The sequence below is a fragment of the Geotrypetes seraphini genome, chromosome 3 (assembly GCF_902459505.1).
Source record: "Geotrypetes seraphini chromosome 3, aGeoSer1.1, whole genome shotgun sequence".
Lineage (NCBI taxonomy): Eukaryota > Metazoa > Chordata > Amphibia > Gymnophiona > Dermophiidae > Geotrypetes > Geotrypetes seraphini.
In genome coordinates this window covers 290,200,314-290,212,605 of record NC_047086.1, presented here as the reverse complement: position 1 = coordinate 290,212,605, position 12,292 = coordinate 290,200,314, and the positions used below count along the sequence as shown (strand labels likewise).

General features: G+C 44.1%; 1 protein-coding gene across 10 annotated transcripts in view; it reads right to left on the bottom strand.

Moving 5' to 3' along the window:
- Positions 1–12,292, bottom strand: part of CEP170 (centrosomal protein 170) — a 283,085-nt gene that overhangs the window by 47,943 nt on the left and 222,850 nt on the right. For all 10 annotated transcript variants that reach the window (XM_033937690.1, XM_033937689.1, XM_033937691.1 and 7 more), the window contains one exon: positions 6,512–6,679. In XM_033937690.1, the coding sequence (XP_033793581.1) occupies positions 6,512–6,679 (168 nt within the window). The remainder of the gene's footprint in view (positions 1–6,511; positions 6,680–12,292) is intronic.

Sequence of the window (12,292 nt, the reverse complement as noted above, 5' to 3'; positions counted from 1 at the left end):
AAGAAGCAAGCAACTAAAACAGCACAAAATAAAGTTCAAGGCTTGCTCTCAGCATTAACTTAGTCTCAGCTGTGCCTGAGGATTCAGTTCTCCACAGAGCTAGTACTGATTGCTCCCAAGCAGGCAGTTTCAAAAAGCACAAATACAGTTCAAGGCACTTGTTCCATAGCTCTAGTGCCCAAAGTTCTAATAAAGCCTCTGGCTAGTTCAGCTCACTGCCAGGATAGAAGAGTGTCAGGTTTTGCAAACGAAAGGCCTCAATACTGGCTTTCAAAATTCCCTCCCAGGATGATAGCAAAACCTCTCCCAAACAATGCACACTCCCAGCTTATCAAAACAAAAATAGTCCCAAACAGTCCAGAGCAAAAATCACCACTCACTATTTGCTGGTAGAGACCCAGTCTACCTGCATGGCTTCAGCAAAATCAGGAGCGTACTCTGACAGACTTTCCTCACACTCCATGGGCTGTTCTTCTGGAAATAGCAGCTCCTCAGCTTGTCCAGCCTCTAACAACTCCATGGGAATAGGCTGGTTGCTCCTGCTTGGCCCCGGAGACTCCCTAGGGAGAAAAGGTTTAAACCTTCTCCCTAGCTGACCTCCCTGTCTGTTCTCAACTGCAGGTTTAAATACTTTGGGGCAACGCCCTACTCTAGTTGAGTCAGCAGAGTAGCTGGGACCTCTTGGGCTCCCCCGGTGGTGGCTCGGGGATGAATCACCCAATTCTTCGTCAGATAAATCAGGCTCCCTCTGGTGGTCACCGGATAAACTATCAGTCTCAGGATTTACATGCACCTTCCTGATTCCACCTCGGGTTTTCATTTTTACTTTTTTTCTGAACTAACAGGGACCCTGGCAGGCATCATGTCTGCCTGGTCACACACTTTCTTCTGACTGTGCATCCAATATTTCTTCTCTTCTTTCAGCCTGTATGCTTCCTCTCCTCCAGACCTCATTCTCTCCCTAAACTTTTTCTTCCTCTCTTCCTGCCCTTTCTTTCTCTCTCTCTCTTCATGCCTCCTTTCCTTCCTACTCAAACCCATGGCCTGGCATCTCTCTCCTTTCCTTCTATCTCTTCCTCCCCTGCCATGCTCTGGCATCTCCTCTCCTTCCTTTCTCTCTGGTCTGGCATCTGTCTCCTTAATTTCCCTGCCCTCCCCCCATGCCCTGACATCTTTCTGCTCTCCTTCTCTTCTATCTCTTCCTCCCCCCTCCATTATCTGGCATTCTCTCCTTCCTTGCCCCTGGTCTGGCATCTGTCTCTTTCCCTTCTCTCTCCTTCCATGGTCTGGTTTTCTTTTCCTTCCCTTCTCTTGGAAGCCCATGGCATTTACTGTGCTTCTGCTGCCGCCTCTGTGTTTGGTAGACAGGCTGGAGGCAAAGGGCGGCATCACCCCACAAGTTACAATGTCTGGTTTGGACCTCTCAGACTTGCCGGCTAGTGGCCAAGCAATATAGATGCATTATAATATTTTTTGTTTTATTTTTAATCCCTACTTGCCCTGCCTTCTGGAGAAGCCCCAGTGAAGGAACAGACGCAGCCACTTGTCTTCTCTGGCTCTGGGGATGCTGGAGCGGGAGAGGGTGACAGAAAAATATGTGGGGATAACGGCACTCACCCATTTATGTTCGGCGGTGCTCTCCTCGGGGGCGGACACAAGCGGAAACGTTCCACAGGGAGGGAAGGCTGCCGCGTCCTGCCCCTGCTCCTTCAGCAGTCCAAATACTTGCCGCTGTGGCAGCGCGGGACGCGTCTGCTTTTGCAGCCAGTTACCAAGAGTGTCGCGCCCCACGGTCGGAGTTTGCAGGGTGCGCCATTCCTGTTTCGAAGCACGCGTTAGAGGAACTGAACCCAGTCGGGGGGCGGGCTCTAACACTGCGCGCGCCGGCTTCCCTTCTCTTCTGAAACAGGAATGACATAACTTCCTGTTTCGAAGAAGGGAAGCCAGCGCACGCAGTGTTAAAGCCCCGCAGCCTGAGTTCAGTTCACTTGTGGGCAAGAGGGCAGTGAGTGAGTGGAAGGGAGGGAAGCTGTCTTCACCAGGCAGTCGGGGAGAGGAAGGCTGATCGGCTGGTAGATTTTGAAGACAATGCGAGTCTATTACAGAGCCCGGGATGGGCTCCGCAATCGACTCACTTTGCCTTGGCGATCTACCAGTCGATCGCGATCAGCCTATTGGGCACCCCTGCACTACAGTATATAGGCAAGACACAGAAAGGAACAACTATTTCAGTTTTACAAGTTGTTACCCTGAACAAATACAGACATCCTCCTGTGGGTAAATTTCTACGAATTAGGATTTGCTCAAACTTACAAGGAATTTAAGAAACAAGTGATATTTTAGGTCAGAGATTTATTGCTTAGAATATCCTTCCAAAGTAATCCACAGGGCTTATTTTTGAGCTTATACATGAATCCAGGATCATTAAGACAAGATAAACCCTCACATCCTAAGGACAAACAGATTTGCATGTTCCAGTATTCCACTCTAGCTCCAGCCATTGCTCAAAGCATTTATAAACATTGGCATGTCCACCAATTACATAAGGCATTTAAAAAAGGTCCTTGTACCGCCTTCTCTAGAATTAAGAATTTGGCTGATAGTGTACTCCAGAACACATCCTGATGTAAATAGGATTGAACATCAAGGACAACACGTTTCTTGCGGTAACTGAAGTGCCTGTTCTATATCTCTTACATTAACTCAATGGGTCTATCCAGCTAGTGGTTACATTTATCATCTTACTGCAATAACTTCTTGTAATTCGTGTTTTGTGGTTTATATTTTTATCTCATGTAAAAAACTGTATGTTGGTTTCACTATTTAACCCATGAGAATTTCAGAACAGCGGAGCAGTGTAAACAATCAAGTATTAATAGCTCCCATGGTCATGCCCTGTATTGAAAAAGAACATCGGTTTGCTGATCTCACTGTTTATAACTGAATATGTTTCTGATCAGTTTCAGGGAAACAAAAAAGTGTACCTTACTTCCAGAGAACAGTATTGGATACTTTGCAGACATTTAAACCTTATTGTCTTAATGATGCTGTTGAATGGTTTACAGTGCTCTGATATTTGCTCGGTTTGCTTTAACAATAAAATTGTTATTCTCACATCATTAAATTGCTCCTTTTTAGGTTCACAGTGTACGTTGCCCAGGCATACCATTTCTAAGCAACTATTGAAGGACGTTGATAGAATGTTATTGTGGACTGTTTTTTGAAAATTCTGGGGGACTGCTCCTGATGAAGAATTAATTGAAATGGAACTTCTGTTGAGCATAGAGAATGACACGGTGGCTGTTACCCACGGCTAGCCGCGGGTAACCCTCCAAAACGGTGGAAAAAAAACTGTGTTCACCGTGGCTACGGGGTCAAGGCCATTCACCACCCCATGGAGCGGTGAATGGCCTTGTCCCCGCAGTTAAGGGAGGGAATGCATGCGGTCACCTATCGCACTCCCTCTCCCTCCTTACTGATCGCTGCTTCTGCTGCCCAGTCCCAACATCTTCCTACTTCCTCCTTACCCCTTACCTTCGTGGCCGGCGATTTCTAAACTGCCTTCTTACAGCAGTCGGAGCATTGAAGCTGCCGTAAAGGTCATCTCTTATGCAACCGGACGTTGCATCAGAGACGACCTTTCCGGCAGCCATATGCAACTTGAACGCTCCGGCTGCTGTAAGAAGGCAGTTTAGAAATCGCCGACCACAAAGGTAAGGCGCAGGGAGATTTGTCAGCACAGTTATGCGCTGCAAGCAGGAAACACTCCTTCTGCCTGTCCGACTGTGGCCTGTTGTCCCGGGGGGGGGGGGTAGAGGGGGGGCGCGGGTTCATGTCAGAAGCTAAGAGGTGTTCTTGCTGCAGGGGGGGGGGGTTGGTGAAAGCACCACGAAGGTAAGGGGCAGGGAGGGAGAAAGGGAGGAAAGGTGGGGTGGAGAGGAATAGACGCTGAAGGGAAATGGGGAACAACAGAGAGTGGGGAGAAGACACTGAAGGGAAATGGGGAACAACAGAGAGTGGGGAGAAGACGCTGAAGAGAAATGGGGAACAACAGAGAGTGGGGAGAAGACGCTGAAGAGAAATGGGGAACAACAGAGAGTGGGGAGAAGACGCTGAAGGGAAATGGGGAACAACAGAGAGTGGGGAGAAGACGCTGAAGGGAAATGGGGAACAACAGAGAGTGGGGAGAAGACGCTGAAGGGAAATGGGGAACAACAGAGAGTGGGGAGAAGACGCTGAAGGGAAATGGGGAACAACAGAGAGTGGGGAGAAGACGCTGAAGGGAAATGGGGAACAACAGAGAGTGGGGAGAAGACGCTGAAGGGAAATGGGGAACAACAGAGAGTGGGGAGAAGACGCTGAAGGGAAATGGGGAACAGAGAGTGGGGAGAAGACGCTGAAGGGAAATGGGGAACAGAGAGTGGGGAGAAGACGCTGAAGGGAAATGGGGAACAGAGAGTGGGGAGAAGACGCTGAAGGGAAATGGGGAACAGAGAGCGGGGAGAAGATGCTGGCAGGGAAGAAGACAGAGATGCCAGACTATGAAGGGAGCGGAGGGAAGAAGATGGGTGCCAGACCAATTTTTTTTTTTGGGGGGGGAGAGGAAGGGAGAGGCACAGTAACAGAGCAAATGGAAGACGCAGAGAGAAGAGAGACAGTGGATGGAAGGAATTGAATGAGAAGATGAGGAAAGCAGAAACCAGACAACAAAGGTAGAAAAAAAAATTATATTTATTTTTCTTTCTTTCTTTTTTTTTTGCTTTAGGATAAAGTAGTATATTAGTTGTGTTGATAAAAATTTATAAACAAAGCCCTGCCAGCTGAACATCTCTTTCTTTAGTTCAGCAGCCAGAACATTGATTTATAAGGAAGGAATAAGCTAAATATTGCAGTACTGAGGCTTGTATGGATGCTGCGGGGACGGGGCGGTGAAGGAGACGGCAGGGACGGGGATGGGGCGGTGAAGGGGATGGTGGTCCGGGGACGGGGCAGTGACGAGGACATTTTTTCTCCGTGTCATTCTCTAGTTGAGCAGTTACCTGATTTGGGGCCAACAGAAAACTATTATCTCTGTTAAACCTTCTTGACATATACATATATTCATTTTCACATTATGGATATTTGGTATTTACAATTTATTGGTAGTCTATTCAACATAATTTGAACTATAGAATATGGGACAAGAGTGTGGGTGATTAGTTTTATTTTTTTGGGAAGAAAACATGACATAAAGTGATCATCATTTATAGCCCCTGACTTCTGTGGGCATTGTACAAGGTGCCCACAAAAACACTCCTTGATTTTAAGTGGCTACAAAATCAAAACTTACTAGCATATGTTTATAAGTAAGATGAGAGCAAATACAAGTCCCAAAAAGCACGGTTAGCAAGATCTTACACAATTGCTAGCACTTTCACCCTTATAAGCTGAATTGGTACAGAAGTTAACAACCTTCAGACAATGCAATGCGACAAAATGATAAGGAGTTCCTCAAGTGGCCACGAAGATCATTGGACATTACTATCTGTGACTTTTTCCTTTGGGGGTACATGAAAGACATAGTGTACATACCTCCACTACCCGCAACTATGGATAATCTCAGGAACGCATCATTGAAGCTATAAAGCAATCACACCGGATATGCTTCGGAGAGTCTGGTCCGAGCTCGATTATCACATCGATGTTTGCCGAGTAACAGGTGGAGCGCAGGTCAAGTGTATGTAATCAACAGATACCATATGAAACTTTATGATTTGATGAAAATGTAGCCTCAAAGGTGAAAGAATATTCCAATAAATTATGGTTTTGTAACCATTTAAAATCAAGGAGTGCTTTTGTGGGCACCCTGTATGTTTATGGCTCATGGACTAGGATGGTCCATTAATGAAATTCTTCCAGTTTTTCACAAATTTTGTTTGCGTGGTAAGTGAAATAGTCCAATATTCTTTTTAAGTCAGGGTTGCTTTCTTTATTGCACATACAGGTAATCATGAAGCAATTTTTTTTAAAAAAACTCATCTGGTACTAAAAATGTTATTCTTGAACTAAGCCCCAAAGAAACACACATACATATAATAAAGGAAATTTTATAAACTATTTTCATGCATTAAAAACTGATTTATCTGGATAAATGGATTTTTATAACATTAAGTCATGCCTACAAGTATGCACAGTAGAAGCCACAGGTACCTCTACAACAGGCTTGCTCTGGGATGGAGGTAGGCAGAGTCATGATTCATATATGTAGAATTAATAACTTCTCTCAAGCAGGCATGCACTTTCATTCTAGATATAATTTCTGAAGAATTTGTGCTGGTATTTTATAACTACATATATAGGTGCCTATGTCTTTATAAAATATGTACCTTTCTGTCCTATTAACTTAGGCTTCCCTGTTATAAAATTACCACCAATAGATATTTTAGCAAACACCCATATATACATACATATATCTTCCCACCTCTCTATGTATCTATATGTACAGAACCACATCTCATTTGTCTACACTTACTTCATCTCTGCTCCAAGTTTTTCTTCTTGTAATAGTTTGTGGCTCAGGAGTATCCTTGGGCTTAATTCTTGTATCACTAGTTTTACCATTTCCTTCCGGTGCTTTACCATGTACCACTGGAGGGATTTTTCTGAAGTTCAGGCTCTCATCAAATACACGATCAACCAACTAAATTAAAAAAAACAAACAAACTCAAATCAGTTAGCCAAATGCTGACTTTCATAAGAAATATTTCAGTATTTTTCGCTATATAAGACGCACCCACCTGTAGAGGAGGAAAACTCAAGAAAAATAAATTCCCACCACCCTGCCCTGTACCCCTCTGGTGGTAGGCTGGGACAGGGTCTTATAAAGCAAAAAACCTGTAAGCAGCATAGGCACCCTCCCCTTAGGAAGCATAGGCACCCCCCACCCAGGTACCTTTTTTAAAAGTCCATTGGAGCTTTCCACGCTCCTGCCCGTTTCCTTCACTGGACGGCTGTTCTTCTGTTTGGGCAGAGCGGCGCAGGAGGCAGGTGCGTGCTGTTCGCATTCCTGCCTGGTCCAGTGGCACCCCGATAGGCTGCCTTCAGTTCTCACGACTGACAGCAGCCAATCAGGGAGTGGCGCCAAACCAGGCAGGAACGTGAACAGCATGCGCCTGCCTTCTGTGTCACTCTGCCCAAACAGAAGAACAGCCATCCAGCGAGGGAGATAGGCAGGAACATGGAAAGCTCAAACGAACTTTAAAAAAAAGTTACCGGGGGCCTGCCTACAGAGGCATGTGTGTGTGTGTGTCTCTGCTGCCTCCCGGGGGGGGAGGGGGGGGAGTTGTGAGCTTAACTGCCTAAGGGGGTTATTCGCTCCATAAGACGCACCCTTATTTTCACCCACTTTATTTGGGGAAAAAGTGCATCTTATAGAGTGAAAAATATGGTAAATTAATTCCATCCTAGATCAGTGTTCTCCCTAGCTAATTTAGACCAGCGCCCGGCTATCATCTGCTGCCTCCGCCGCTGCTGAACATTAAAAAAAACAACCCAAAAAACCCGGCTTGGAGATTTCAGCCCGTAGCTAACTTATGCTCCGGGGCTCTATTGGGGGAAATGCTGCCGGGTCCTGCCTTTGCGGAAACAGAAAGTAGGCAGGACCCGGCAGCAAGAAGAGCAAATGCTTCACTAACCTGTCTCCCGCCTTAGCCCGTAGCGAACGTTTGCTTCAGGGCTCTCAACATGTTCGTGCCGGCTTCCCTTCTCTTCCCTCCAAAACCGGAAGTTATGTTCGGGGAGGGGGAGAAGGTAAGCCGGCACGCACATGTTGAGAGCCCTGAAGCAAGCATTCGCTACGGGCTAAGGCGGGAGACAGGTTAGTGAAGCATTTGCTCTTCTTGCTGCCGGTCCTGCCTACTTTCTATTTCCGCGAAGGCAGGACCCGACAGCATTTCCCCCAATAGGTGGATCGCGATCTTGGGCCAATCAGCCTTCCTCTCCCCGACGGCAGAATTGACTTCGGGGAGAGGAATACTGGTCGGCCGAAGTAGGGAGAGCTTGGGGCGGTGTCGGCTTTCGGGCCTGTTATTAGTGGCGGTTTGGTGCCTGTTATTGGTGGCGGTTTGGGTCCTGGTCCCCGATGGCAGTGGCTTGGGGGAGGGTAGGGAGAAAGAAAGAAAAAGGGCAGGCAGGGAGACAGAAGGAAAGAAGAGAAACAGAAAAAAAAGAAAGGGAGGCAGAGAGAAAAAAGGGCAGGGAGAGAGGAAGGAAAGTTTGGGGGAGGGAATGAGGTCTGGAGGAGAGGAAGCATATAGGCTAAAAGAAGGGAAGAAAAATTGGATGCACAGTCAGAAGAAGAAAGTGCAACCAGAGAATCATGAAATAATAATAATAATAATAATTTTATTCTTATATACCGCCATACCCAGCAAGTTCTAGGTGGTTTACATTAATTAGATTAGGATCCGCATAGACATGTAGATTTACAACAAATTTATCGGATTTACAACAAATTTAGCCAAACTTGGCAGATAAAGAAGTGAGAGGGTAGAAGAAGAAGGGGGAGATAGGAGCTATCATGAAGGAGGAGATGAGCCGAGCAAGGGGCCCTGAGATTATCTGAAGGGTTGGTTAAGGGTCTTGTTTGCTGAAAAGGTAGGTTTTGAGTGATTTTCTGAAGTCGAGGTAGGTGGGGGCCTCGAGTATCATTTGGGCTAGCCATGGGTTCAGCTTGGCTGCTTGGAAGGCGAGGGTTTTATCTAGGAATCTTTTGAGTTGACAAAGCTTTAGCGAAGGGAAGGCGAACAGCTGAATTCTGCGGGGTTTCTTGTTGGTGCAGTAAAGGTTAAAGTGGGACCTTGCTGGTTTGGAGGGAGAGAGGAGCATAGAAGGGTGTTAGAGGGAGAAAAAGGGGGTCAGGGTGGTATGGAATGGTGGTGGAGGGAGAGAAAGGGGGCAGATGCTGATGGAATTGGTGTGCAGGGAAAGGAGAGAGAGACATAAGGGAGAAGGATACTGGATGGAATTGGGTTGGAGGGAAAGAAAGGGGGCAGATGCTGATGGAAGTGGGGGGAAGGGAGAGGAGAGAGTGAAATGCCAGACCATGGGCGTGTGGGAAAGGGAAGGGAAGAACAGGAGAGAGATGCCAGACCATTGGAGGAGGGAAGGGAAGAAGATGGATGCCAGAATAATAGGGGTGAAGGGAGAGATGGAAGGGGAATACAAGGAGAGAAGATGCCATATAGAAGGGGCAGAGGGTAGACAGTGGATGAAAGGAAGAGAGTGACAAGACTATGAGGAAAGTAGAAACCAGAGAAGACAATGTAGAAAAAAATTCTATTTATTTTTTTTTGCTTTAGGGGAGATGCATCGCTGTTTCTGTGGTATTGCATTGTATACAGAGTCCAGCTTCATGGTAGTTCAATTTAACCTTTGTCTACGTTTTTCTATTTTATCCCCCCTTTTACAAAACTGTAGAGGGTTTTTTTTAGCGCTGGCCATGGTGGTAATTGCTCAGAATTCTATGAGAGTCTGAGCTGTTACCACCATGGCTAAAATCCACATTATAGTTTTGTAAAAGGGAGAGGGATTAGTTGTGATTACATATTCCATACTAGGCGAAGGTGTTTTCTGTGTTCTGTGTGTTCGAAAGACATGGTTTTCAGTTAGGATTCACTGTGTAGGATTGATCTATACTAGTCTGGCTTGTTTTGTTTTACAATGGGTGTATTGATGTTGTACTGCTCTGTGCAGTATGAAAGATGCTGTCTTTTCCTAGGTACACTCTTGTGTGATGTGTGGATTGTTACTAAAAATCATGTTTTTCATACAGATGGGGGGGTGTAAAAAAATGATGGGCCTCGGGTGTCACATATGCTAGGTACACCACTGCCTTCATAGTTTATATCTAATCCACAAGCCTGCTTTTAGGACCTACAGGGTATGTATCCCTCTGATTCATGACAATTTCACTTCTCATGTTATCTTATCCATTATTTTTATTATATAACTGCTCAGATAAGCATCATTCTTTGACGTGATTGGATCTTGAAAACTAATGGCAACAGTGTTCTCCCCAGAAATTTTTTCCAGCAATGAAAACTATTTGCTGCATTTAGTGTGCCACAAAAAACATTTGCTCTGTTTAGTGTGCCGGAGTTCAAAAAGTTTGAGAGACGCTGCTCTATACCATTTGAAAGAGGGCAAATATCTAATTATTCACTTCTAGAATTGGATACTTCTTAAATTTAATAAAAAATTATGGACCAAGTGTCAAACCTTAAGAAAGGCAGTCATATTGAGCATTGGAAAATAACTAATAATAATTAACTAATACAAATAGTACACATTTAGGGCTCTTTTTACTAAGCTGCGCTAGCAGTTTTACCATGCGTTTAGCTCACGCAGAATTGCCGCACGTGCTAAACACTAATGCCAGCATTGAGCTGGCGTTAGTTCTAGCCGTGTAGCGCGGCAATTCTTCATGCGCTAAAAACGCTATTGCAGCTTAGTAAAAGGAGCCCTTAATTTTCCCCCCCACCAAATTTCCCCGTCCTGCCCCACCCGGCTACTTTTTCATGCCACCCGGCTGGAAAAAAATTCTGGGGAGAACACTGAAGATGATATTTATTCATTTGAAAATCAATATGAGATAGAGAGTATTCACTTTATTGTCTACACTTAGAGTGAAGAGCACTAACAAGTGGTCCCACAAATACAAAGGCCAAACACATTATCAAGAAAATTGTAAGCATAATGTTCTCTTGAGCTCTCCCAATAAAAACATGCTCCCATAGTAACTATAATAGTAATGAAGCACCAACTTAACTTATTTTTCATATGATAAGCACCTACTAAGATAAATTAAAGCCATATGTGCATTTCAATCTTGCCTTTAAATTAATTTTCTTCAGATCATCAGAGGTATGCAATTCCAGCAATTTTGCAACTTCAATCTTAAATTCTTCATCGGTCCAACATCATTTTCTCAATTTAAATTTAGACTTGACTTAAACATATAAATATTTCACAGTAATATAATAGAGTTATTTAATGGAGCACTTATCTTTAAAATCACATCTAGAGTAATGGCAGCCGACACAAATTCATGTTTTGCCATGAATGGGCTTTCTCAATGCAAAAATTATTATTTTTTTTTTGAAGGAGAATTCAACCAACAAACATATGTTGTTGTGATGGGGGCTATAGTAGCCCCTACTGTTGCTAGCTTCAACATGGCAAAGCTTGAAGAAACATACATCTATTCAGAGAACCAATTCCAATATTCATAATATGGAAAAGATATCTAGTTGATATCTTCTTCATTTGGGCAGGTGATGAAGTACAACTGTTACAATTTGGAACATGGATTAATTATGTGGATCCCAACTTAAAATTTGAGTTGTCATATCATCCTATAGAAAAACATGGAAAATGGATCATTTTGCAACAACTCTATCAAAAAACTGTAGATCATAATAACTATCTGAGACTTCATAGTTTTCACCCATAAGGCCTTAAAAAGAGTTTGCCAATTAGTCCGTTTTTGAGGATTCACAGAATATGCTTCTCAGACGGTGAATCTGGGATACATGCAAAAATACTTTTTCATAGATTCCTCCAAAAAGGTTATCCCTGGAAAGTTATTTTCACTGCTTGGTTGAGAGCACGTTATGCACAACAATTACTTTTACAGTATCAGAGACCAAACGAAGGCAATAAATTAGTGTGCATTTTACCTTGCTCTGCACATTCAACACACATTAGCAGAAGTATTCATCAACATTGGCATGTACTGCAATCACATGCAAGTTTCCAGGACCATCCAGTTATGGCTTATATGAGAGAGAGAAATATCGGCGAGTTATTAAACCCCCCCATAATAAAGACACTACTGGAGAGTGAGGCCATTCATTGAGAACGTAAGGATGTCAATTATGTGAACTGGCCATGAAGGGTATGGAATGGAAAGATCCACAGACCGGATTTAGGATCTGTATAAACAGGTCAACAAGTTGTAATACCAATAATGTGGTATATGTCATCCAATGCCCGTATCATCATATCTATGTAGGACGGAGTAGCAGAGCAATTAAAGTAAGACTTACTGAACACAAATCAAAGATTCATACTAAAAATGAAGAGGCATCCTAAGTTCAACACTGGTTAGCAGAATCTCATACATTGAAGAATTTGATATGGTGGATCTTGGAAGTAGTGGAAAGTGGAAGGTTGGGAGGTGATTTACATAAAAACTAAACTACAGAGAACCATACTGGACGCTTATATTAAAAACAGTTGAGCCTTATGGATT